Source organism: Myotis myotis, unplaced genomic scaffold, assembly GCF_014108235.1.
Source record: "Myotis myotis isolate mMyoMyo1 unplaced genomic scaffold, mMyoMyo1.p scaffold_m19_p_3, whole genome shotgun sequence".
In the NCBI taxonomy this organism is placed as follows: domain Eukaryota; kingdom Metazoa; phylum Chordata; class Mammalia; order Chiroptera; family Vespertilionidae; genus Myotis; species Myotis myotis.
Genome location: NW_023416335.1, coordinates 185,684,035 through 185,711,469, shown reverse-complemented (window position 1 = coordinate 185,711,469; position 27,435 = coordinate 185,684,035). Strand labels below are relative to the sequence as shown.

The 27,435-nt window shown below is 38.3% G+C and overlaps 1 protein-coding gene across 1 annotated transcript in view; it reads right to left on the bottom strand.

Annotated features, from left to right (window-relative positions):
- The window catches only part of SLC15A5 (solute carrier family 15 member 5), a 75,479-nt gene extending 49,159 nt beyond the window's left edge, over positions 1–26,320 (bottom strand). The window contains exons 1-3 of the mRNA XM_036298470.1: positions 25,960–26,320; positions 22,983–23,205; positions 9,722–9,891 (exon numbers count right to left, since the gene is read on the bottom strand). Coding sequence (XP_036154363.1) covers positions 9,722–9,891; positions 22,983–23,205; positions 25,960–26,320 — 754 coding nt within the window. The remainder of the gene's footprint in view (positions 1–9,721; positions 9,892–22,982; positions 23,206–25,959) is intronic.
- Positions 26,321–27,435: the final 1,115 nt, after the last annotated feature.

The following is a 27,435-nucleotide window of genomic DNA, read 5'->3' as shown; positions in this document are numbered from 1 at the left end:
ATACCAAATATAAGTCCTTATATTTTTATTATTAGATTCAGCAAACATAAAATGCAACTTCTCATAAATACTTCTACATGTTTTCTCTCAGTGTCTGTATTTATTTTGTTGCAATAAAAAAACAGTTTATTGATCAGCACTGCTCCATGGATGAGGCTTTGAGCCGCACTGTCTTCAACTGAATACACACTTTGAAAAATGAATTTATTTAAACAAGGAAAATTATATCTGATGTGGTGCTATGAAGCAATAAAAAACAAAATGGTTAAGAACAAGCAATGATTAAGCTTGAATGAGGTCTAAAATTTGAGCCAGCACTGTGAGTGCTCATAATCGATGCCAAATAATGTGAATGCACTTATTTATTCATTTAATATACTTAAGTACCTACTGTGTGCCAAGGACTTTTCTAGGCCTTAAAAATATAGCAGTAAGCAAGACCTAAGTTTTACTGGGGATGAGAGTAAGCAAGCAAGAAAATATTAGACAAATCCAATGATAAAAACAAAATAGATAAGATAGAGACCCATTGTGGGGTTTGGTGTAGAGGAGACTTTAAAAGTTGAAATTTGAACTGAGGATTGAATAGACTGGAAGTAAATGAAGAACTTTGCAGGAAGCATATACCAGGCATGTCATGAGCTGGGAGACGTTCAGGAACAATTAAGACCAATGAGTCAGTAGCTCAGTTAGTGAGAAAAAGATTGGGAGGAGATGTGGTCCAAGAGTTGGTCAGGGATCAGATGTTACATCAAGGAAAGGAGCTTGGATTTTATCCTCACTGTTAAGGGAGACCATTAAGATGTTTTATGCAGAGTTAAGATAACATATGATGTGTATTTTTTAAAAATTTACTCTGAAACTCTGGTTGGATAATGGATTTTAGGGATCAGAGAGGAAGCTAGGAGGCAGATAAAAGGTAATGGTGACTTGGACATAGTAGTGGCAATGAAGAGAAGTGAACAGGATGGGATGTGCTGTAGAACAATCAATAGAATTTTATGATGTGAAAAGAGGTTGAAGAAATGAGAAAATTGAGGACGGCTACTTTTTCTATCCTGAACAACTGGGTGTTAGTGACTTACACTGAGATGGAAAAGATAAAAAAGGAGTAAGTTTGAAGTTGGAAGAATTAACAGTTGAATTTTGGTCAGGTTAACTTTGAGATTTAGATAACCAAGTCAAAATAGGGCCCTAGCTGGTTTGGCTCAGTGGATAGAGCATTGGCCTGCAGACTGAAGGGTCCCAGGTTTGATTCCAATCAAGGGCACATACCTCGGTTACAGACTCCTGGCCTTGGTCCAGGCATACCAGAGTTAACCAATCAATGTGTCTCTCTCATATCAGTGTTTCTCTCTGTCTCTCCCTCTCCCTCCCACTCTCTCTAAAAATCAATGGAAAAAATATCCTTGGGTGAGGATTAAAAAAAAAGTTGAATAGGAAGCCAGTTACATGAGTTTCAAGGTGAGAGGAGAGGTCTATATGAAACTGAGCGCTTGGTATATAGTTGGCATTAAAAACTATGGAACTAGAGGTTACTTAAGGAAAGAGGGTGGGAAGAGAAGAGCCAGGGTCCCTGGAATGAATCCTAGGGCTCTGCATCAATTAGGAGGAGAACACTTAGCCAAGGAGGTGGAGGAAGAGTAAACAATGTGCATTGTAAGTCAGAGGGCTGGAGAAGTAATAACCTAAATTGATCAGCTGGACTGAAAGAGAGCCAATAAGCTAGATAGAGAGGGCAAGCAAAGAAACTGTATAGTAATCTGCCTGTCTTATCAAATCGCAGAATTATCACTGAAAATTAGGAGTTGAAAACATCTCCATCTACACATCACACTGCCTCCTTGGATTAATCCATTAAACTTAATAGAAAACTCATGCCTCAGTACAAATAGTTTTGGGTGTCATGTAGACTCAGCCTTTAAAAAAATCCATTGTCATTATAATTCTCAAATTGCTTTTCTGCACCAGGAGCAGAAATGGGAAGTAACTGAGACTTCAAGCTCCAGTTTAAATGTGCAAGCACACCAGGCGTGCACATTTTAAAATAAAACAGATGAGCTATTTAAAATGTTTTATTGCAAAACTTAAAGATTGTCACCATTACTATTTAAAAAAAAAACTTTAGAAAGCAATTTTTCTATTCTTTGTACCTTCAAGTCCTTGGCTCTGATGTTCTGCTCCTCTGACCTTCCTCTAATCATGAATATCTATGCTACTTAATTATAATAAAAAAGCCTACATTGCACTCTAGATGGTAGATGCACATTTTTTCTTCTTTGGTCACCTGCCAGTTCTCAAAATTATAGCAGTGGGAAGAAATGCAAATGAAGGCCGTGCTTGACAGCTAAACATAATGGAATGCACGGTCCACATTTGAAAAGTTACCTTAAAATAAAAGGTAGCATATAAAAAAATCATTTCTTTAAGGTCACCTATGGCTTTGAATTACAGCTTTGAGGAATTTCCAATTTAGTCATCAGAGAGGAAGAAGCCAAAATAAAGATTATATACTTTGTGAGAGGGAAGAGTTTTACTTCATCAGAGTTTCTGTGATCTTATAACTTGGCAACACAAAACAAAATGAAAAAAACTAAATATTCACTTTATAGAGTATTGTGTATAGAAAACCAGTGACAAAAATTTCCTGTTACACTTTTACTAGCAGCTTATAAATTTTTTGGTCAATGTCCAAAGCAAGCTTACTTTATTGCATCTTAAAAAATTTAACATGTGGATCACAATAGGCTGGCAGTTAATGACATATATCTGTATAACTTGAATAATTTTATTTATTTAGATGAATATTTTTTCAAATATGAGATTGAAAAGCAAATGGGTGGATACTAAATAGTTGTTTAGGAATTTTGAATCTATACCTTATATACGTATATAGCATGCACACACACACAAACACAGAGAATTATTTGATAATTATATATTCCAGCAAATGTCAGAGTGGTCTTTCAATAAAAGCTCACACTTTAATTTTCCTCTTTTTTGTGATTTGGGGCTGACAGAGAGGATCTCTCTTTTGGCATGTTGAACCCATTTCACAGACTACCAGAACGGCGTGTTCTGCTTAGCTGTGACCCACAGGCCACGGAGCTCTGAGAGACAGGGTCAGAGGCTTCTGTGGATGCTGTTTTCTATGCTTCATATTTAGTATGTGGTGCAATAAAATGAGCATAATATATAGCAAAGTAAGGCCTGGGCTTTGGTTCCATTTTAGCCATTTTGTGAGGCCTTGGGTAAGTCATTTAATAAATTATGCATCTGTTTTTACACTCAGTTTAAGAATAACAAGCACTGATTGAGCATTTACCATATTCCAAGCATGTAAGACATAGGATTTTCTAATTGTATTCATACATAGGTCATTTCAGTATAACGTGATATGATAAAGATATGTAGGTGCTACAGTAGCAGAGGCAAATTTATATAAAGTCTCCTCTGTAAAAAGATAGACAGTGCTCTTCCTACCTACCTCAGAGGTATATAGTGAAAATGAAGTGACACTGGTGAAGGCACTTAATTTTTAAAAATACAACTCATTGCCTTGTGGTATTGTGTAGATTAGTAGAGACAGTGGTAGTAGTAAAAGTACTACCAAAAGTAAAATACGTTTAATTAAGGTCATTGTTAAACAAGATAGATGAATAGATCAAGGAAGGGAACAGAATAGAAACTCCAGAAATGTAAATGGCAGTATATAGTGAAGGTGACATCTCAATTGAGTGGGGAAAGTAGAGATCTTTTTTTAGAAAATCAGGTTGATAATTTGATAGTCATATGGAAAAAAGATAAATTCACTTAAAACCTATTCTAATATAATTTCCAAATGCGTCAGAGTTGTAGAGTTAAAAAAATAATATGAGCACCAAAAGAAAATATGAATGAATTCCTTTATCATCTGGGAGTGAAGAAAAATTTTCAGCATGGTTCAAACTCTAGAAGCAATGAAGGAGAAGATTGATAAATCCAATATATATATACACACACACACACACACACACACATATATATATATATATATATATATATATATATATATATATATACAGCCTAAGCAACCCTTAGGACCGAACGACCAGAATGACTGGTCGACCAGTTGCTATGACATGCACTGACCACCAGAGGGCAGACACTCAATGCAGGAGCTGCCCCCTGTGGTCAGTGTGCTCCCACAGCCAATCTCCCATGGCCAGCCAACCTCCCATGGTCCCTCCCCCCTGCCAGTTAGCCCCCCATAGGCCCAGATCAGGGGGGCTGGCTGCCTAACCTCTTGGGGTCCCTCCCTCCCCATTGGCCAGCCCCCCAATAGGCCTCCATCGCCAACCAGGCCAAGGGACCCCACCAGTGCACAAATTTGTGCACCGGGCCTCTAGTTTAATTATAAACATTAATGCCCCTCAAAAACAAAGCAAATAAACCTAATAAGTTTTTCTATGGATGATAATAGAAGAAGCAAAGTTAAAAGATTTATGACAAATGGAATATAATATTTGCAACTATTATAATACACAGGGGTTAACATCTTCAATATATAAAAATTTTCTAAAAATTAAATGAAAAATTCCACAACCCCATAGGAAAAATGCACTAGATATATGAATAGGTAGTTTAGTGAGAAAAATTCAAATTACTCTACAGCAATGAAAAGATGTTCAACTTTTCTCATAATAAGAGAGATGTCAACTATTTAATAAGGGAAAACTAAAAGAAGATAGAGATGATATTTCAGTGAAATACCATTTCCCACCCTCAAATTGGCAAAAATGAAAAGTGACAGTGTACTGTGTTGGAAAGACTATGGGGAAACAGGCATTCTCATACATTTTTTTTTGGTGAAAACATACAGCATGGTATAACCACTTTAGAAGGAAATTTGGCAATATACAGCAAAGCCATCTATGGGTTTACTTTTTGATTTAGCAATCCTACTTGTAGGAATCTATCCTAAAGACATATGGGGAAACATGCAAAGGGAGGTGCAGTTCAAGTTATTCATTACAACCTACTTAGCAGCAAAAGTAGAGAAACAACCCAAATGTATATCAATATAAGACTGGTAAAATAGGCAATGGTTTACCACACAATGGAATACTATGCAGCAATACAAAGGAATGGGGAATATTTTTATATATGGTTATGAAACAACCCCTAGATTATATTAAATGAAAAATGCAGGCAAGAAAAAGTGGGAATACTGTGCTACTGCTTATATAAGAAGGAGGAAATACATATACATAGAGACAGACACACATATAACATTTTAGTATTTTCTTTCATTAAAAAAGGAATGATAATTCTTTAAAAATACATAAATTGACACCTAACGAAATAGGAGAGAATATAGGAATATATAGACCTTGTTTTGAACATAAATTTTACATAATTACAAACAAAATTAAAATAAAACCATCTAAAAGTATAAAGAAAAATGGAACAAATGCACTTAATTGTATATAAAGTTAGTGATTTAATAAGATAGAAAGGAACTATACCAAATGACTTTGAAACATAATCATTTTAGTGAAAATTCTTAGGGGTTATACCATAAAGAAATAAAACCTGCAAGAAAAATCTTGAAACTCTTTTCAAACAATCATGTTGCTGGTGGTAGTGTTAGTCTAAGACTATTGAATGTGTCTTTTAAGATAAAGCAAATGTGCGAATATATTGCTGTTATTGAGAACTGGGATTTGGGGCATGGGAAGAAGTAGAAAAAGTTCTAAGTTTGATAAAGTTAGGTAAAAATCCCATAGCACTGGTTTTGACTAGGGCATTAGTATAATCCAAATGGTTATTCTCTTAGAAAGAAAGGGAAAAAGGAACATTTGTTCTTTTTTTCTAGCTTTGTGCACTGAAAGACCTAGAAACTGTGATAGACTAAGTAGCAATGAGAGTCCCTATTGCCAAGACTGTAGTCTCTAGATTGCATTATACGGGAAGAGAAAACAAAGGTTTTGTTTTGTTTTGCTTTGCTTTTTTGAGAAAGAGTAGATTTAAAGTTCAGGGAAGGAAATGATGACTCTCCTCTCCAAAAGCCTGACCCTGCGCTCTCTCCCTCTCTCCTTCTCTCCCTCTCTCCCTCTCTCCCTCTCTCCCTCTCTCCCTCTCTCCCTCTCTCCCTCTCTCCCTCTCTCCCTCTCTCCCTCTCTCCCTCTCTCCCTCTCTCCTGCGTGTGACCCTTCAATCCACAGGCCAATGCTCTATCCACTGAGCCAAACCAATCTGTGCTCTTCTCCTCTCTTTTTTTTTTAGGGAATAAGGGAGAGGGTTTTGAATCCATATCAAAAGGAGGGAAAAACAACTCTACTTGGACACAGCAGTCCAGGTCAGATCCCAGAGGCTTGAAATAGTGTACAGGTTCAGGAATTGTGATGTGTTCCAAGTATGGAAGTATTGGTTTTGGGTGAAGATCTGTATTATTGGGATAGGGAAAAGTTCACTCTTACACCTTTTTTTTTTTCCTGGTAGATTCAACTAAGACCACTTGTTGAGATTAAAGCACTCACATTTGCCTCTTGTTGATCACTGAGAGAGAAAGAATTCTACAGGGCCCCTACAGTTAAATTGTGAAACCCCTACATGAGGAGAGAGAAAATGAGAATATGTCATTTTTTTCCATGTCTCTAATATTCAGAAATATTCCCCTGAGAAAATTGGGGAGAAGAGACAAGGAATAAGGTTATGTGTGCCTAGCTCCTGATAAGCCTTCTCAAACTCTGAAAGAGTAACAGGATAAGCCCCTGTGGACTAAAAGGCATCTCTGGTCAGCCTCGGTCTTGAAGAATGTCTTGGCTTAATAGTCCTTTTCCAGAGAGCAGGTTGCCTAACTTAGTGAAGAAGTTGCACCATGTGTATGTTTTCCATCCCATTTCTCTGACCTCTTCCTCTTAGATTTCTTCTCTGCAAAGCCAATTTAATGGTTGTATCTCAGACTTGGGCTCAAAAACCTCTCGGATGAGTTGTCACACCTGTATACTACTCTCACCTCACCCTAGCATAACCATGTGTACATGTTTATCTAGATTAAAAGATGGTGAGAACATCAAGAGAGAATATTGGGAGAGCTATGGGTATATTGACTACTTATTATCTCATCCTAATCTCTAATTTATTATTGTAATGCTTCCAGAGCAGTCCAAATAAGACCCCAGAGGCTTGAAATAGTGTACAAGTTGGGGAATTATGATGTGTTCCAACCATAAAGTGAAAGAAAGGATGGAAGGAGATGAGGTTGGAAAAAGGGGTCCCAGGCTGTCCTCACATGGAAGTCATTAGAAAGCCTCTCTTTCCCACACTCCATCTTGACTGTCTTTCTCCCTTTCACCAGGTTCATCTATTTGCTTTAAAATAACCCCTCAATTGAAAATTGAAAACAATTCAGGCCTTAGTCAGGATTTTCACCTTTATCCTGAGAACAATAGGAAACCATTTGGCAGACTTAATTAAATGAGTGGTCAGAGCAGGTTTTCTTTTTAAGTTTATTCTCGTTGCTGCATTGAGAATGGTCTGAGAAGGAATGGACAAGAAAGATTTGGACAGAGCAGTCAGGTGGTGATAGGTAAGAGAGATCATGGTGAACTGAAGTGGTGGTAGCAATAAGATAGAAGGAGTATTGGACAGGTGTGGAACGTATTTCTAAGGTAGAATTGATAGGTCTTGCTGATGGGTTGAATGATCTTTCCCCCTCTCTGCATCCACCCCCTTGGGCATTTAACTTTGAAGTGTCCTCTGCCTCTGTCTATGAACTTGACCATGTGCCTGGCTTTGGGTAATAGAATGAAGCAGAAGTGCAAGTATGGTGCTTCTAAGTCTACAGTATGAGAGGCCTTGCTCTTTCTTGTGTTTCTGTCATCTCCTTGAGGACATTCCTAAGGTAGCCTACTGGCATGGAACAGATACGTGGCAGAGACTTGAAGTGCCCAGTCAGCCCAATTGAAACTCGTTTTCAGTGGTCGACAAACTCATTAAGTCAACAGAGCCAAATATCAACAGTACAACGATTGAAATTTCTTTTGAGAGCCTAATTTTTTAAACTTAAACTATATAGGTAGGTACATTGTTATTAACTTAATTAGGGTACTCCTAAGGCTTAGGAAGAGCCATACTCAAGGAGCCAAAGAGCCACATGTGGCTCGCGAGCCGCAGTTTGCCAACCACTGCGCTATCTTACACAAGGAAGCAAGGGAGCAGTCAAAGACCACAGAGGCTTGCCTTGGCCAGTGTGGGCTCAGTTCATGTATGGAGAGGTTGCAACTTAAATTCCTATTCGGTGCACATGCCCGGGTTGTGGGCTTGATCCCAGTAGGGGGCTTGCAGGAGGAAGCTGATTGATGTTTTTCTCTCTGTCTTCCTCTCCCTCTCTCTCTCAAGTCAATAAAAATATATTTAAAAAAACACACAGAGGTTTTTCTGAAGGACTCAGGCACCCACAAGAAGAGGACCTCACTGCCTAACTATGGAACAATTTGAGCATCAATAATTGTAGTAGATTGAAACACATTAAAAATTTTATGTTCATGAATGAACAATAATCTATTTTTTAAAAAGGCAACTAATAGGTTACCTTTGGAACATTTTGAAGCTCAACTCATGAACTTGAAAATCTAAAAATAGAAGGAAAGAAATAGATGTCTCTTTTTCTTATATAAACTGTATATCTGTATAAATAAGTAGTTGTTGAAACATTATTTCAGGTAATAAAAGCAAAAGAAATATAAAATAGCACCACTTTGCAACTCCCATTGGAGTGGTTAATTTGGGCAAAAATCATCAATAGGTACTGGTCCTGAAAACACAGAGGTAATCAGACATTCTGCCTCTTGATTGGAGTGCATAACATCATCCATGAAGGAATTTTGCCAAAAGAAATATCTGAATCTGATTAACTGTCTAGGTCTATCAGATAACTTATGGGAAATGAGGAGGAGAAAAACCTGTTGAATGTAATCAGCAAAATCTAGACTAAGGGAAACACTGTATTAAATGTTCAGATTCTTAAACAATTTTTTTTGAAAAGACAGAGGCAAAGGTGTGGTTTGGTTGGTTGTACTAGTATGTAGTCCCATGCATTGGGGGATATATGTGGTTAAAGAGATGTGTCTACCATTTAGGCTACCTGAGCCTATTTGCATTTGATTTGAATAAAGTCTAAAACAAACAAAAAAAACAATTTGAAAAATGGGAACAATTAAAGTCACTTTACAGTGACTAGGCATTTCATGTTATTAATAAATGCTCAATTTTAATAAATAAATATTATAAAAATTTTTATTGTGTGTGATAATGACATTTTGATTATTTTTAAAAGTAACATACATAATATGTATGTTATATACACACATACACAAGTTAAATTCTATAATATTTAGTTTTTGCCTCAAAATTGCCAGGAGGGATGAGAAAAAAGTGAGTAAAGATAAGTTGGTAATTACTGAAGCTCAAAACTGAATAGATGGGACTCATAAATTATTTTTTTCTACTTTTGTTTATGTTTAAAACATTCCATTATTAAAACTATTTAACAAGGGAAAACTAAAAGAAGATTGAGATTATTGATATCGTTGCAGATTCCGTTGCTCCCAAGTGTAATATCTAGCGGAATCTACAAATTCTATTGAAAGAGAAGTTACAGGGAATCAAGGAGGAAGGAGATATGTCAAGAAAACCATAAAAACCAGAAAGTTAATATAAAATGTGATTTACTTACATTTTTCTGGCTGATAAATCAGGTTACAATGCATCATATGAAGAGTTATCAGAGCCATAAGTGTAGACATAAAAGGAATAAGTAAAACCAGGACCCAAGCCCCTGAGTGCTGAATGTAAGATATTCCCAGAAAGACAACAGTCACATTTAGGTTCATGATCCAATAAAACCTGAGGTACACAGACAGACAAAAATAAAAACACCATTGAGTTACTTTAGATAGCAACTGCTTATTTTAATGCTTTTATGTAAATATAAGCTATAAAATTGTGGCATGCTAGCTCAAGTACATTTTACAAATATTATTGGATTTCTAAATAAGTTTATAGTTATCAGCTGTCTTAGAGTTTCATTATCTTTGTTTCATTTCTATTTAGAAGATGTGTAGAAAGTATATTCTCTTTTATCTAATTAGAAGTTGACAGGTATTTTCTGTATAGGGCCTGACATGAATAGATTAGGCTTTGAGGGTCATATGGTCTTCGCAGCAGCTTCTCAACTGTGTTGTGGAGCTAAAGAAGCCATAGACACCTGCATACACCCAATGAACCTGGAAAGTTACATGGTTAAAGAGTTGAATCTCTATTCCTGGGAAAACTCAGGAATCTTCAGGTTATGTGCGTATCCTGCATTAAATCAAAGAAATGCATGTCATTGAATAAAACTTTTAGTGTCTCCTCCTTGTGAATAGAATTTGTAAGTTTGGGGAAATCATCTCTATCTCTCAACCATTCCTTGGGTCTAAATCCTGCCCTTAGAATCTCATTGCAGAGGGGTCCTTAATATTAACTTAAAAAATTATTAAGGTAAAATTAAATATAATAAAATTTACCCACTTATATATATAGTTTTATGAGCTATTATAAACGTTTTAGTTGTCCAAACACTAATATACCTAAGTTTTAGAGCACTTACATTTACATTATCACTAAAATTTAAAGGACTTGCCTGATTAGACCCAGACCACTGAGATACCAAGATTATCTCACCTTTGATGACCTCAAAAGTAACTGCGTAGAGCTTAATTTCATTGCAAAATCCCTTCACTTTGCCAACCTATATAATAAAAGCCTAATATGCTAAGTGTCCGGTCATCTGTTCAACCAATCAAAGCGTACTATGCTAATGATATGCTTAGGCTGCTAAACCGCTTGCTATGACGTGCACTGACCACCAGGGGACAAACACTCTGACTGGTAGGTTAGCTTGCTGCTGGGGTCCAGCCAATTGGGACTGAGCGAGATGGGCCGGACATGCCCTGGAGCCCTCCCATGGTCCCTCCCCACCAGGGGGAAGATGCAGTGAGCTGAGCAGTAAGAAGCAGGAAGCAGGCGGGCCGTAAGGAGAGAGGGATCCTGGACTGCTAGAGGGATGTCTGACTGCTGGCTTAGGTCTGATCCCCGGCAGGTGGACATCCCCCGAGGGGTCCCCGACTGTGAGGGTGCATAGGCCAGGCTGAGGGATCCCCCTACCCCCAGGGCATGAATTTCATGTACTGGGCCTCTAATATAACATAAAATAATCATTGGGTGTTATCTGGTCATTGTCAGATTATATTGGGTGGAGTCAGATTACAAGTTATTTCCCCATTCAGAGGGATGGGTCTGTCAAAAGTGTGACCCATTGGGAATCATCCTATGGAATTTCCTATACATCTAATTGAAGGAGAGAGGAAATGAGGATGCCAAACTAGGTTGTTAATTAATTAAAGACCAGACTCCTTATCCTATCTCATTTCTCTAACTGGCTGAGGATGGAAGCTTGGCTCCCTGCTGTGCCCAGTTGGCACTACCCAGGAGAATGAATTGGAGCACTGCCAATTTCTGCTGGACAGGGGATAGAAGACCAGTTCCACTCAAAGCCTCACTAACACCCACAGGCTGGGAATCAGAGTGCCCTGCTTCTGTTCGTGTGTGTGTGTGTGTGTGTGTGTGTGAGAGAGAGAGAGAGAGAGAGAGAGAGAGAGAGAGAGAGAAAGAGAGAGAGAGAGAGAGAGAAGTATCAGATTCCTGTTTTCTGCTGATACTATGGGGGCCAGCAGAGGTGAGGGGGCAGTTTTTCCATAGTCCTCAGATGAAGTAGGGCAAGTATTGCCAACAAGATTTTCTTTCCTTCCTTTATTAGTAGTTTCATGGTTTTAGATCTTATGTAAGACCAATAAAAGACTTTGAATTAATTTTTCAGTAGGGTGTTATGGGTAATTTTTTTGGTATCCTATCTAATAAAGAGGTAATATGCAAATTGACCATCACATAAGATGGCCACCCCCATGTGGTCAAAGATGGCTGCCAGAAGATGGCCTGCAAGGGAAGGCAGTTGCAGAGGGACCAGGCCTGCAGGGGAGGGCAGTTGGGGGGGACCAGGCCAGCAGGGGAGGGCAGTTAGGGGCAATTGGGCCAGCAAGGAAGCAGTTAGGCATTGTTCAGGCAGGCAGGGGAGTGATTAGGGGGTGATCAGACTGGCAGGAAGAAGCATTTAGGGGCAATCAGGCAGGCAGGCAGGCAAGCGGTTGGGAGCCAGCAGTCCCAGATTATGAGAGGGATGTCCCACTGCTGGTTTAGGCCCGATCCTACAGGGACATCCCTTGAAGAGTCCCAGATTGGAGAGGGTGCAGGCTGGGCTGAGGGACACACCTCCCCCCCCGTGCACAAATTTCATGCACTGGGCCTCTAATATGATATATAACTATCCCAATACAATTTATTGAAAAGATGATCTTTTCCCATTGAATTTTTTGGCACCTTTGTTGAAAATCAATTGACCACATAAATATGATGCTTTGTCCTGATTCTCAATTCTGTTCCACTAATCTATCCTTATGCCAATATCATATTGTCTTCATTACTGTTTTCTACTTATTTGTTTTTTAAAAATGACTTTATTGATATAACTGACATACAATAGACTGCATGTGTTTAAAGTGTACAGTTTGATAAGTTTTGAAATGTATGCACCCATGAAATGATCACCACATTCAAGAGAATGAACATATCCATCATTCCCCAAAGTTTCCTTATATTCCTTTGTAATCCTTCCCTTCTGCCACTCCCTCCCTATGTCCATGAACTACTGATCTTTTTTTTTCTGTTGCTACAGATTTGTTTTCAATTGATAGATTTTTTTTTTTTTGGTAAGTGGAATGATCAAATAGGTATTCTGTACCTGGATTCTTTCACTTGGCATAATTATTTGGAAATTCTTCTATGTTGTTATGTTTATCAGTAGTTGATTCCTTTTTATTCCCAAGGAGTATTCCTTTATATAAATATACCACATTTTATTTATCTACTTATCTGTTGATAGACACTTTCCCGGGCTTATGGCTAATTACAAATAATGATGTTTTGAACATTCATGTACAAGTGTCTGTATAGACATGGATTGTCATTTCTCTTGGGTAAAATATAAGAGTGGAATAGCAGGGTGATATGCTAGATATATATTTAACATTTAAAATATTTCCAAATGATTTTTAAGTAGCTGTAACATATTTATATTACCACCACCAATATATCAGAGTTCTAATACCTCTGTATCTTGGGCAACACTTGGTATGGTCAATTTTTATTTTAGTTATTTTAATAGATGTGTGGTTTTATTTTGCATTTCCCTAATAACTGGTGATATTGAGCTTCTTTTTATGTGCTAATTGGCCATCTGTATATCTTCTTTGGTAAAGTTTCCATTCAAATAATTTGTCCACTTTAAAAAATGGGTTATTTTCTTATTATTGAGTTTTAAGTGTTCTTTATATAACCTAGATATGTCCTTTATCAAACATGTGTTTTACACATTTTCTTCCGGCCTATATTTTGTCTTTTTATTTTCTTAACAGTGTCTTTGAAGAGGACAAATTCTTAATTTTAATGAAGTCAAATTATCTTTTTTTTTCTCTTACAGATCATACTTTTGGTTTTGCATCTAGGAAATCCTTGCTTAACTCAAGGCCCCTCTTCTTCAGAGAAGAAATCTGAGCATTGGAGATGACTCATCCCAATTCTTACAGCTGCATTGTTTGCAGAGCCGTGAGTAGAAGCCACCTCTTCTGTGCAGTCTCTAAGGAGAGGCTACCTGGGCTGGGTGTCTTTCTTATACTTCTTTCCAGGTCTTTCAAGTTATAGATTTTTTAACACCACCATTTCCTCATTAATCCAGGGTTTAACATTCGAATTACCTTTCACTCATGCCTCTTAACATGTTTTATATAGCATTAATTATAAATATTGTCCTTTTTCTTTGGAATGGTTGTCAGTAGACTTGAGTTTGAATTACAACTCTGATAATCACATTATCTGTGATCTGAGTCTCTCTAGAATTCTGGGTCTTTCTCTTTAAAACATAGGGATTATACCTTATGCACAGAATTTTTGTAAAGATTGAAGAACACAGACAGTAGCTGTATAAGTACCAAGCAAATGTAGTTGCTGTTCATTTTCTCCAATCTTGGTTTCAGGAACAAAAAAGAGCAGTGAAATTAGAGCATAGTGACAGGAACAGAGAGTTCGAAAAGAAGGCGAAGCGCCCTGACCGGTTTAGCTCAGTGGATGGAGTGTCGGCCTGCGGACTGAGGGGTCCCAGGTTCGGTTCCGGTCAGGGGCATGTGCCTTGGTTGTGGGCACGTCCCCGGTGGGGGTGTGCAAGGGGCAGCTGATCGATGTTTCTAACTCTCTGTCCCTCTCCCTTCCTCTCTGTAAAAAATCAATAAAATATATTTAAAAAAAGAAAAGAAAAGAAAAGAAAAGAAGACGAAGCAGTTAACTGGGTCCATATCTTTTAGGCCCTTGAAGTTTGTGGTAAGGTGTTTGGATTTTATTTCTAGTGCACTGGGGAGCCATTTGAAGGCAATTAAACAGGGGGCTGAAACGATTTGATTTTAGATGAAAAGAAAAAAGGATTATTGTGTCAGCTCTCTGAATTGCAGATAGGGCTTGGTAAGGAGACCAATTGTAGCTATTGTAATCATCTGGATGAGAGCTGAGTGTGAACTGGACCAGAGTGGTAGCAAAGGAAAGGGAGAGTAGATAGATATTTGATATTGATTTGGAAGGATGTGTCCAATTAGGCTAGTCTCCTCCCTATCCTATAAACATGCCTGCTCATTTCCATCCCTGTGACTTTTCATGTTCTTTGGCTTGCCCTGTCTCACTTTCAAAGTCCCATATCAAATGTCTTTTTCTTCATTCATTTTTCTTGTGAATATTCTACTTTTTCTTTTCTCTGAAGTTCTAAAGCAAACATGCACTGTCCATTTTTCGCTTTTGTCAGTTTTGTGTTCTCACTTCTAGATCAGCAAGCTCCCTGACAGCAACACCTTATTCTTTATATCCATGTCTCCATGGGACCTAGCACAGCTCTAGTTCCACAATAAATGGATAATGAATAGCTAATTGATAATAACATGGCATCTCTGATAAAAATTCAAACAAATGACAACATCCACAAATCCAAATCTTTAATAACTGATCTATGAAAGTAATTACATATCAAACATGGCCATGCTGAGGAAACTGACTTGCTGTAGTTCTCTAATAAAAACATCACAATGTGGGTGAGGTATGAAGAGAGAATTTTCTAGGACAACTGGATAGAGTCCCTAGGCTCAGCCTCGGGTCATCCTTTCATGCTGTTGCAAGCTGCACATTCGAGTTGTGGCTGAAGCAACAGAGAGAAGCTGGAGCTGAAAGCACTGCTATATTTCTTTCAATCTTTAGGAAATTCTTTTTTTAAAAATGTTAAGTATTGCTGAGAAAATCCAAGAGGACACTGTGTGACTCTTCAGTACACCACATGGTGATGTAAGCTGAATTGTCTAAAGAGGGTCAAGGAAAATTACAATTATTGCAAGACTTAAATCTTGTGAAAGGTAGTCAGAAGCCAAAGAATTATAGGCTGAATATCTATGTATAGAAAGAGATTTCACATAAAGTACTAAATGTGTTTGAACAAATGCCACCCAACCTATTTGATTGTGTAATTTTCTGAAAGAATTACACAGTACAGGCATGTGTTATATATGTCTTTGTTGATCCATGAACAGGACAAGCCATAGATAATTAAGGCTGAAATTGTATATATATCAATTGTAAAAAAATAAAAGAAATAAAAATCCACAGTCTTCAAACTCACCATTAAGGCTCCTTTCACCTCATAGTTCACTAGCAAATTGAACATATAAAGCACCTTTCACACAGAAAGCCAGAGAGCAAAGCACTAAAGCAAAACAAATACCAGTGATTAAGGAAAATTGAAAGCAGCAGTAAAAATATGTTTCTTTAGTCTACTTTTAAATACAGACTGGGAGCTGCAAATAACTCGGAGTATATATAAGTGGTAATTTTTTTGTCTTCATGATTTTGTGGTGTTGAATACAAATAAGGAAAAAAATATTGTTAATGTAAAAGTAGCAAAAATATTTTGAGATTATTTATTTTAAATATTTACCTGAATTTGTTTAGTAATAATTTTAAAACTCACTCAATTGTTCTTAGGCTGAATAATTTTGACGTGCTTTAGACTGAGTTTAAGTGATTTTAGGAGAAATGGTTTAAAATGTTCTTTCCTAACCTGAGACATATCAAACATTCAGATCCTTAGAGCATTAGTGGACAATGTAAAGAGTTCAGAGCGAATATTTTATTCTGTGCATTGAACAGTATTTAGATAATTCACCAGGGGATTTACAGCTCTTCAAAGGGATAAAGTTGAACTGTTTAGAAGAGTCAGTGAAACACTTGGGTGCTGATTTCATGGTGAATGGCTGTTGTCAATCATTGCTTCTTTTAGCATAACCATTGGCCCACTGAAATGTTTCAAAGAATACTCTGGCAGCCATGAATTTGGAGAAAGAAGGATAAAATAGAAGTTGTACAGTTCTCACTTTTTATCTATAAATTATTTCAACAATACTGTTAAAAAAATGGCAGTTTATTACAGGAAAATCATTGATTTTGGTGAATTCACAGCAAGGTTAAAGTAAAATATATATTTCTAGTTAAGAAATTTGAGGGGATGCTACATTCTCTTCTTCCCGCTCTCACTGCCTCTCTCACTCTTTTAATGCTCTCATTCTCTTTCTCTCTCTCTTTTTAAATTCTTGCATTATTACTTATTATATTATTTTCTTTAAAATTTTTTTAAATTAAATTTATTGGGGTGACATTGATTCACAAAACCATACAGGTTTCAAGTGTACAACTCAAAACATCATCTGCACACTGCATTGTGCCCCCATAGCCCCAAGCAAAGCCTCTTTCTGCCCCATTTTGCCCCCTTTCCCACCTCCACTTTATCGTCCCACTCCCTTTCCCTCTGGCTAAAACCACACTATTGTCTGTACCCATGGGCTATGCATATATGATTTTTTGCTTAATCCCATTACCTTCTTTCATCCAGCCCCACAACCCTCTTCCTCTCTGATAGCTGTCAGTCTGTTCCATGTATCCATGACTCTGGTTCTATTTTTTTCATTAGATTCCACATTTAAGTAAGATCATATGGTATTTGTCTTTCTCAGTCTGGTTAATTTCACTTAGCATAATAATCTCCAGGTCCATCCATGCTGTTGCAACAGCTGATTCCTCCCCCCACCCCCCTTTTTTTTAAACAGCTGAGTAGTAGTCCAGTGTGTAAATGTACCACAGCTTTTTTATACACTCATCTTCCAATGGGCACTTGCACTGTTTCCAGATCGTGGCTATTGTAAATAATGTTACAATGCACATAGGATAGGATGCCAACATACTCATGTTAACAGTTGTTTACGTATATCATTTTCTCATTTCTGAGTTCAAGACCTTTGAACCACCTCATGTTTACTGATGAACATAAGTCTCTACTCACACATCTACCAAACTTAAAAACTACCAAGCAGAGCTTAACAAAAGCAGGAGGCAGCAAGAGCAATAAGAAATATAAGGAATTGTCATTCTCTCCAACCCCCCTCCCCCAATATTCTTTGGTTTCCACAGTTAACTACTGGAGAGAAATTCTGGGTGTATTTCCTGAAAGCTTACAGTGTTGGTAGAGATAAAGAAGGAGGTGCCTTTTGTTATTAGGGTGAGTGAAGCATTTGTTAAACTTGACTAGAGCCCATGCTAATAGAATTTTGGAAGGTCTAGTGATTTTTTTAAAGCTATTTATAAGTTACTCCTCATTATGCAACTCAGAGGATATTTTGAGTATTAATGAGTCTGCAGGATTATTCCATGAACTGCTTTGATTTTGTTGGCTGAAGTGTACTTTATAAATAATAACTTACTATTGCAGAATGTATGCAGATTCACATTTTGTGTTTTTTTTTCTCTCTCAAGGATTATGCAGAATTTCTCAATCAGGCAGATTTTGAAATGTGAAAAATAACTATGAATTATCAAAATTTACAAAGAAGTCTGGCACATATTAGGTATGTTCAATCATACCTAATGCTTCCTGTTCCATGCTTCTATGTTTCTGGGCATAGAAGGTGGAGGTGGGTGGGAAGGGATCAACCAAAGAACTTGTATGTATATATGCATAACCCATGGACATAGACAAAAAAGCCTGGGGCAGGGGACAGGGGCCAGCTAGAAGGGGCCAATGAGCGGGGGTGGGGGGGGGGAGGTGACATATTAGGTTTAGTTCCATTTCTTTTCAAAAATATTGCTAGACTGCTTTTGGAGTCCCCATTCCTTATGTCTCTGGGACTATTTTCAAGATCCTAAAGCACTTGCTGAAAATGTACATTCCTAAGCGACGCTTCCCGAAAATTCTGATTTATGAGGTGGGGGTGAGGATGTCAAACAACACTCAAGTGAATATTAACACAGTTTCTGGAAAAAATGCTGTAGGATAATAAAATTTTGCCTCTAGTGTTTCCTTAAGATAAAATATATTATATTTGAGTAAGTAAGTATTTAAAATTAGAACATTTTAATAGGAGACAGATATCATGTAGGGTCAATTTGAGCACTAGATATTCAAAATTTCTGGACTTTTTCAAGAACTTTATCAATATTCTCTTTGGTTGGCCCTTTAAATCATGTGTAATTCACTCTGGTAACTAGACTATGTTACCAATAGACTATGATACACAGATGTGATATGTTATCAGGTGAAGTAAGTAGAGAAATGTGGAAGTAATGTTTGAGGTTAATTTTAGTAGAATTAAAAAATGACAGTCATGCCCAGAAACATAGAAGCATGGAACAGACTGTGGACTCTCGGAAGGTGGAGGTGGGTGGGAAGGGATCAACCAAAGAACTTGTATGTATATATGCATAACCCACGGACATAGACAAAAAAGCCTGGGGCAGGGGACGGGGGCCAGCTAGAAGGGGCCAATGAGCAGGGGTGGGGGGGAGGTGACATGTATAATACTTTCAACAATAAAGATTTAATTAAAAAATGATGGTCAGGAACAGACTTAATTATCCACCTTCTTTTGCTTCTAGAAAAGATTCTGCCAAACAAAATAAAAACAGACTCATAGACACAGAGAACAAACTGACAGCTGTCAGAGGGGAGGGAGTCGGGGGCTGGGTAAAAAAGGTGCCGGGATTAAGCAACAAACAAACAAACAGACCTTCACAGACAGATAACAGTATAGTGATTACCAGAGGGAAAGGGGGTGGGAGGAAGTAAAGGAGGAATAAATGGTGGTGGATGGAGACTTGGCTTGGGGCAGTGAACACACAATACAACATACAGATGATGTATCATGGAATTGTACACCTGAAACCTATATAATTTTATTAACCAACGTCACCCCAATAGGTTCAATTAAAAAAAAAGGAAGTATTCTGCGCAAGTGTATTTACCTAGATGATCTCCGTGTGGTGACTTGTAATTGTACACCTCAGATTTTGGAAAATGCTGAAAGAGCCAAGTTCTGCTCTGGATAATGGTGCAAGGATGTTGGCAGATCATTATGCTTCTTGATTTTATGGAGGTTCGTTTCATTCTTTCAATGAGGTACACAGTTGAGGAAGATCTAGTACCAGATGGTAATGTTGACTGGGAGTGGTTTTACTCACCTACATTTGGCAGCTCTACTTGGAAGTGGTGCTTTCAACGCCTGAAACTTCCAGTCTGCACCATTTAACATGAACATTGGGAAGCTTTAGGTGGTGCAAATACAATAACACATCTCATTAAAGGTCTTGTAACTATGAACATCTGACATCTGTGCTGAAAACAGAACTGGATGCGGCCTTCAAGTAGTTATAGATTCCAGTGGTATGTTGTTTTTTAAAGACACTACTGACATTTGTTATATTAACCAGACTATTAATTTCTGGAGGCATTTTTCACTTGGAGAAATAGATTATAAGTGAACGGGCTGCCCATTTGAAAGATAGTCTACTCTTAAATGGGTTCCCTCTTTTCCAGAATTTAAACAATGATTTTAGCCGATGACTTAGTTGTCATTTAGTAATAGCAGTAATAGCTACCCTGACTTGAATACCTATATTGTGCTAGGATACTTTACTAGTATATATAAGCTGTAAATATATAAATGGCCCTCCAAGGTATTTCCATTTTGTGGATGAGAGACCTGGGTCTCTGAGAGGTTAAGGAACTTGCTAAAAACCATGAGAACTCCAAAGTGACAGAGCCAGGATCATGCCAGCTGTGTGGCTGCCCAATGGGGGTCTCTGTCGGTCTTGTCACCAGTCCCTGCAGTGTGTACAGGAATAGTTAACATTCATTTCTATAAACTGCAACAAGCAGCTGTTGCTAAAAATTTCTTTAGTTAGTGTTTAAACTGAAAAAAAATTTTTTTTAAAGCAACCAGATTTAGCCTTTAAGGAGCTTATTATTCAAATAATTCTTTTACACAGTAATGAATAACACCCTGATTCTTTATACACATTTTTAGGTGCTTTAACTTAGGTTTTAAAAATACCTAATGGCTCTTCTTGTTAGAGATTTTAATGAAATTAGGAAATAACAGGTAACCAAATCAAAGTGTGTTCATCCTAAATTTGGCCCGCTCCTCACAGCTGCAGAAATTCATTTTTACCCAATTCCCCATCCCCCTTTGCAAAGTCCTAAAGCACAAACCCATTGGGAGTCCCCTCCATCTCCCAGAGGAAATATTTCATTCATATAATGTCTCCTTTGTAACCCACACGGAGAAATGTCATTTTGATTAAACACAACTCAATGACTAAGACCACAGCACAATATATTCTCCAGAGCTATCTTCCAGAACAACCGATTGCTTGCCAGTCTTCATCCTCTAGAGTCTTATTTAATCAAAATGATGTTGCTAATTAAGGATTAAACTTATGAATAGAATAACAATAAAAGATTTTTCTTCTTTGGGCAGGTCAAGGAGGCAGAATTTTCTATAAAGAAGTGAAGAGTTCCTTCCACCTTGGGTGAAACTTCATCATTCTATGACATTTGGACTTAATCCAAAATAGGCCTGAGTGCTTTGTAATATCAATATAACTGGGGAGAGAGAGAGAGAGAGAGAGAGGGAGAGAGAGAGAGAGAGAGAGAGAGAGAGAGGGAGAGAGAGATACTAACTGCCTTGGATAACTACATGTACCTAGCTAACATTTTTTTTCATTTAATGATTTTAATATAAATTTTCTGAAAACATTTTGTCTGATGCTCTTTGGGCATTGCTTTATCTATTGCTAACATTATTCATTGTTAACGTTGGAAAGTCAGACCGTTTTAGAAAAATGTTGGCAACCCATTTCACAGAAAAGTGTGAACAAAAGATGTAATGTATCTCAGATCTGTTTGGCATCCACTGATGAATAATAAAAAACACAACAAAATTCTCTGAAATGCTCTACCTTAAGATAAAATTTCCATTTTTTTGAATTCATAATTGATAATAAAAATTGGTTCCTCAAAACCACATAAAACTGTATAAGAACTCATCAGAAGAGGCCAAGACTCACAGAAACGTGGTTTGGTTGTCAAGGAATACAAACTCTTTCAGATGATGGGGGCAATGTGGATGCAAAGCAGAGATACTGGTTGATGTTTTAAAAAATTATACAAGCCCTGGCCGGTGTAGCTCAGTTGGTTGGGTATCCTCCTGTGCGCCAAAAGGTTGCTGGAATCCCCGATAGGGGTGTGCAGGAGGCAACCAATTGATGTTTCTCATCCCTCATCCATGTTTCTTTCTCCCAGTCCCTTTCTCTTATAAATAAATAAATAAATAAATAAATAAATAAATAAATAAATAAATAAATATTGTGCAGTACTTCTATCCTTTTCATATTCTCTCTGTTTTGCCCTCTGAATGTATAATCCCTGCTAAATTAGTCCAATCCAATGTAATAACTCATAATAATAGCTACTGCTTATTGATCACCTACTATGTGCGAGGTTCTCTGCCGGCAGTATATACATTATTGCCTCTAATAAAAGCCAAGAAGAGGCATTATTATATCTCTTTAAGAATGATTATACTGAAGCTTGTAAAGAATAAATGACTTGATCGAGGTCAGGCAGTTGTGTCAGACAGATGTGAGACTTCCCTCCAGACCTGCTTTGAATGTGCTCCAAAGCCACATTCTCTGCACTATGCCAAGCCATTTCACACTTGCCCACTTGGAGGGTAAATGTATCAATGTGTTTTCAGAAGGTGCTGGGAAGTTGTGTTGCTCTGTATCCGACTTATATGTTCCTATCGTTAGTGCCTGAATCATTGTCAGGGGCATGGTCACATTGTAAATCCCCTATCCGTGGTCGGCAAACTGCGGCTCGCGAGCCACATGCAGCTCTTTGGCCCCTTGAGTGTGGCTCTTCCTAAGCCTTAGGAGTACCCTAATTAAGTTAATAACAGTGTACCTACCTATATAGTTTAAGTTTAAAAAATTTGGCTCTCAAAAGAAATTTCAGTCGTTGTACTGTTGATATTTGGCTCTGTTGACTAATGAGTTTGCCGACCACTGCGCCTGCCCTATGGTCGGCAAACCACGGCTCGTGAGCCACATGCGTCTCTTTGGCCCCTTGAGTGTGGCTCTTCCACAAAATACCACGTGCGGGCGTGCACGTACAATGTGACTGAAACTTCGTGGCCCATGCGCAGAAGTCGGTATTTTGTGGAAGAGCCACACTCAAGGGGCCAAAGAGCTGCATGTGGCTCGCGAGCCGCGGTTTGCCGAGCCTCGGTTTGCTGACCACTGGCCTAGCCCAATCAATGATGAAGAGTGGGCTATTGCCCTCAGAAGGGCACCAGAAAGCAAACAACGAGAAATCCCAAAAGAGAGAGGAATGCCATAACCTTGTTTCTCTTCCAACCGGTGCTACCTACCAGTTACAAAAAGACACTCGTTTCTGTGATCCAGGCTCCTGGAGGCTGTAAGCGCCCAGTGGACAAACGATGGCTCTTACTCCTCCCGAGCCGAGGCAGAGGGCCAGCAGAGCTACGTAAAACAGCCTGCTCTGCTCCTGTCTTGGTATGCGGTTGGTCATATGGTGACCACCTACATAGAAATCTTCCAAAGGAAAGGCAACCACAGACAACAAAGCAGTGCCTGCGGACGGGGAAAAGGAGAATAAATATGTCATAAACCAATTGAATCACCAAATCACATCACAAGTAAGGTTTTTCCTCTGAAAGTAGCATCATCATGTGATTGTCTTATTAAAATATCTGTTAACCATTTTGGAGACAGCAGGACTTTTCTAAATGTGAACATGTCCTCTAATATGTATTTTAACTAGTCTAGAGTCCTCCTTTTCCCCCCTTAAACTTGAACTATTGTTTTTCTCAGAATGTATAAGCAAATCATGCCCATTTTAACAAAATTAAAGTAGTTCAGAAATACATCCTGTAAGAAATTAAAGATGCCTGTAATCTCATCCCCAGGAAGAAAAACACTGTTAACAAGGTTTGTTTGTTCTTAATCAATAGAGTGATAAAAAAAAAAGTGGTATCTCAGACATCTCAGAAGCCTGCTAAGTAAAGCATTTTAAGAATAACAGTGTAGTTAGAGGAGAGCATAGCCTCTTTTCCTTTTCTGCTTCTCTTTCTCCTTTTAATGCCCTTCTTTCTCTCATTCCTCACGTGGGGGGGGGGGGGGGCGGTAGCCTCACTGCTGCAGAGAGGTGAGAAGTGATGTTGTGACGTAAGAGAAAGCTGCCTTTCTGAGCTCAGGTTTTAGCGATTCAGACAGAAGACACAGTTTTAACAGAACCTCTGATACTCAGTGACGGGTTGGAAATTGATGGTAGCGGTGAGGGGGGGACACAAACAGAGCACTTACATGCAGATCTGTGTAACCATGGACACAGGCATGAGGGTGGTGAAGGCCCTGGGCCGGGGCCGGGGCCAGGCTAGAAGGGGTCCATGGGGGGAAAAGAGGGCATATGTAATACTTTCAACAAAAGATTTAATTTTTATAAAAGGAAATGATTTTTAGTAAAAAGAATGGTCATGGAGTTTGATTTAAGTGTTTTGTTTGCCAAATTACAAAGCTAGAAGTTCGGTCCTAGTCTGATGATGTGCACAGGAATTTAGACTAATAGAAATGACCATGTTAAGTAATGACCATGTTAAGTAGTTACCAAGTGCTCCTGCTACGGCCTGTTACCAGGTTAAGAGCAAATCATTCAGGCCCTTGCTCAACAGCTCCTTATCAGAAAACATTCCCCGATACAGAACAGCAACCCTGTGACTGTCCAGTCCATCCTGTCCCCTTACTTGGCATGTTTTTCATCATGACACTCATTAACCCCTGTCATGGTATAAGTTTACTTGTTTTCTCACCCCCTGCACCAGAAAGTCAACTTGGGCTTTCTTCTCTGTTGCATTTGCAGATTCTAGAACAGTGCCTGGGTCAGAGTATTGATGTCAGTGAGAAATGTCCATTGAATGTTGAATGAATATTTGCCATGCAGTGGCTTAGTTTTGATTTCACAGACTGAAGCAGTAAAGAAGCTTATAACACTCTAACCCATTCGGCAAGTGATCCTTTACCACCTGCCTGAAATTGTGTGATATGTTGCATGTCTGAGAACCCATCCCTTCCTCATTCATCTCACCCACTGTGCCCCAAATCTGCATTTCTGCTGCACTTCTCCGTATTGGTGAACAGCATACATGTTTTAAGTTCCTCAGCTCAGAAACTTGGAGCTGATTTGTATTCCTCCATCATATTTATGTCATAATTTAGTTGCCTAGTTTTTAAGTGGTTTTTTTTTTTTTTCACATTCTCTCCTGAATTAACACGTCTCCATTTCCTAGACCAGTGGTTCTCAACCTTCCTAATGCCGTGACCTTTAATACAGTTCCTCATGTTGTGGTGACCCCCAATTTCATTGTTACAAATTGAACATAATTAAAGCATAGTGATTAATCACAAAACAATATGTAATTATATATGTGTTTTCCGATTGTCTTAGGCGACCCCTGTGAAAGGGTAGTTCGACCCCCAAACGGGTTGCGACCCACAGGTTGAGAACCGCTGTCCTAGACCATCATCCTGAGATTTCTGGTCTCCCTCTGTCTCCCTATTTAACCTCTCCCTGTGGTTGCCCCTCCCGTTTATTGAAGAAAAGCATTTCCCAAATGTTTTCATCATATCATCAGTGAGTCTTTGTTGTCTAGAAGGACAACTTGAACTTTTCAGCCTAAAATTCTGTTTATCAACTTGCTCTCTAGACCTCAAACAATCTTGATATTTCCCAAACATTTCTCACAATCACCTTACTCTCAAACTTTAGATATATTTATTTCTCTCTATGTAAAGAGGCACAGGGTAGTGTTTGAATTCATTCATTTTTTTAGCATACAGCCATATTTCATGATATAGAAAAAACATCTTCATACGCAATCTTAATTACTATGTGACTAATTGAAAGACCACCACTTGATGAAAACATTTCTCAATTACTCTACATGGACTTGAAAAATCTTTATAGCATTTTATCTTAGTTGTGGAGTAAATGAACTACATGCTTCACATAGCATTGGTCATGAATTTGGATTTGGGATAGGACAGAGGAAAGGAGGCATTCTAAGAAGTATAAAAGACCGACAGGTAAAGAGCTAATTACTATAAGACATAATCAGTGCAACGATATAGGTATCAAAGCATCCTCCAACACACACACACTTACTAGCATCCCTCAAATAATAAGGAAGATGAAATAAATTGAAACAACATTCTTACTTCACTGATCGCATTTGACCCTAAGAGCAAGGCAGAAATAACATAAACTATAAATTCTAATGACAACCCATGCAATTAAATTGCAAAACAATCCAGTCAGAAGAGGACACTCACCTAGAAAATGTAGACATAAGCAAACATATGCCAGTCTGTTTCTTCCCAGACATACATCAGCAAACCACCCCGCAGACACAGGGCTAAGGATCGAAGCTCCGATAAAACACAAGTTCAGAATGGCTGCCTGGTGACTGCGGTGGCCAAGCTTGACTGTGCAGAAAGGGATCATATTGCAGACGACTTCGAAGAAAGTGAACCTCTCGCACAGCTCCACCAGGAGCCAACAGATTCCAACCCGAGCTTTCCCCACACAGTGTGATGATGAGGGGTAACCAATCGGTCTTATATTTCTCTCCTTCTCAGTGCTGTCATTTAAAAGTGCTTTCTCCTCAGTTATTTCAAAGTCTACAACAGACATGACTACCCTCCTTGAATAGGACTAATGTTAGAGGCTTGAACTTGGAGATATTTTACCTCTACCTCTCTAATGAAAATATAAATAAGATCTTGGCTTTGAATTTCACAGCTCCATGCTAAGGTTTCACAGGATTTTTTTGCACACTAATGTTCATTTTGATGACCCAGGCACATAGGAGAGGAGACATGAGTATCTGATGTTCATGGTGGCCCCTGGTACCCAAATCAAATGTGTTTGCTTAATTACTCAGAGGCTAAATTAGGCTCTTCTTCCCAAAATATATCGAATTACCTGAATCTGGTTGCGTATGTGTGGGAAACTTACCTGCCTCACACTGATAAAGGTTTAAATACCGAAGCAGAAGAAGCTGGTGTTTTTTTTTCTTCCAGGAGAATTTGAGCACTAGATCAAGAAATAATTTGAGTCTAATAATTTCTGATACTTTAATTAAACAAGCCAGAACAGTACCAAGAGATAAAGCGCGCAAGGAAATCTGTTTTGAGGGGAGCAGGATACCTTATCGTTATTCCATTTCTTGTTATTTTTGGTTGGGATTCTGATAAAGCTAATTAGGTAACAAAAGTGCTAGTACATCTAGGTAACAAGCAGAGTTTGCAAGAAAGTAATTTAAATGCACGAATGAAAGGAGAAAAATATTACACGAAATCCCTCTTCCTTTAAGTTGACCCCATGCTTGTAGAGCAGCCTCGCGGAGGAAATCAGAATCAAAAGGCGCTATTTGACTCCTTATTACTAGTGAGCAGCAGGGGGGCAGCAACCATCCCATACACGCTTTGGGGAATATTGGATGTGGGATCACCCTGACCCTCCAGCTGGGTGAATGGATGTTAGCATTCTATTTTGGAAAGCAGGAGGCCACCAATTAAGCTAAAAAAGCAGCGGTAAAAGAGAACACTTTTAACATTCAGGGGTTTAGCTGCAAGGACATACAAAGACAAGGCAATGCAACGATTGGGTCAAAGTCATAATCATTCAGCACATAGGGAGTGAGGCTGGAAATGTTATTTTCACGTGGGAGTCAAAAGCAAAAGACTGATAAGGGCTTTTGACTCTGATTCTTATCTTTTGACCTGAGAGATTGGGAGCAAAACACT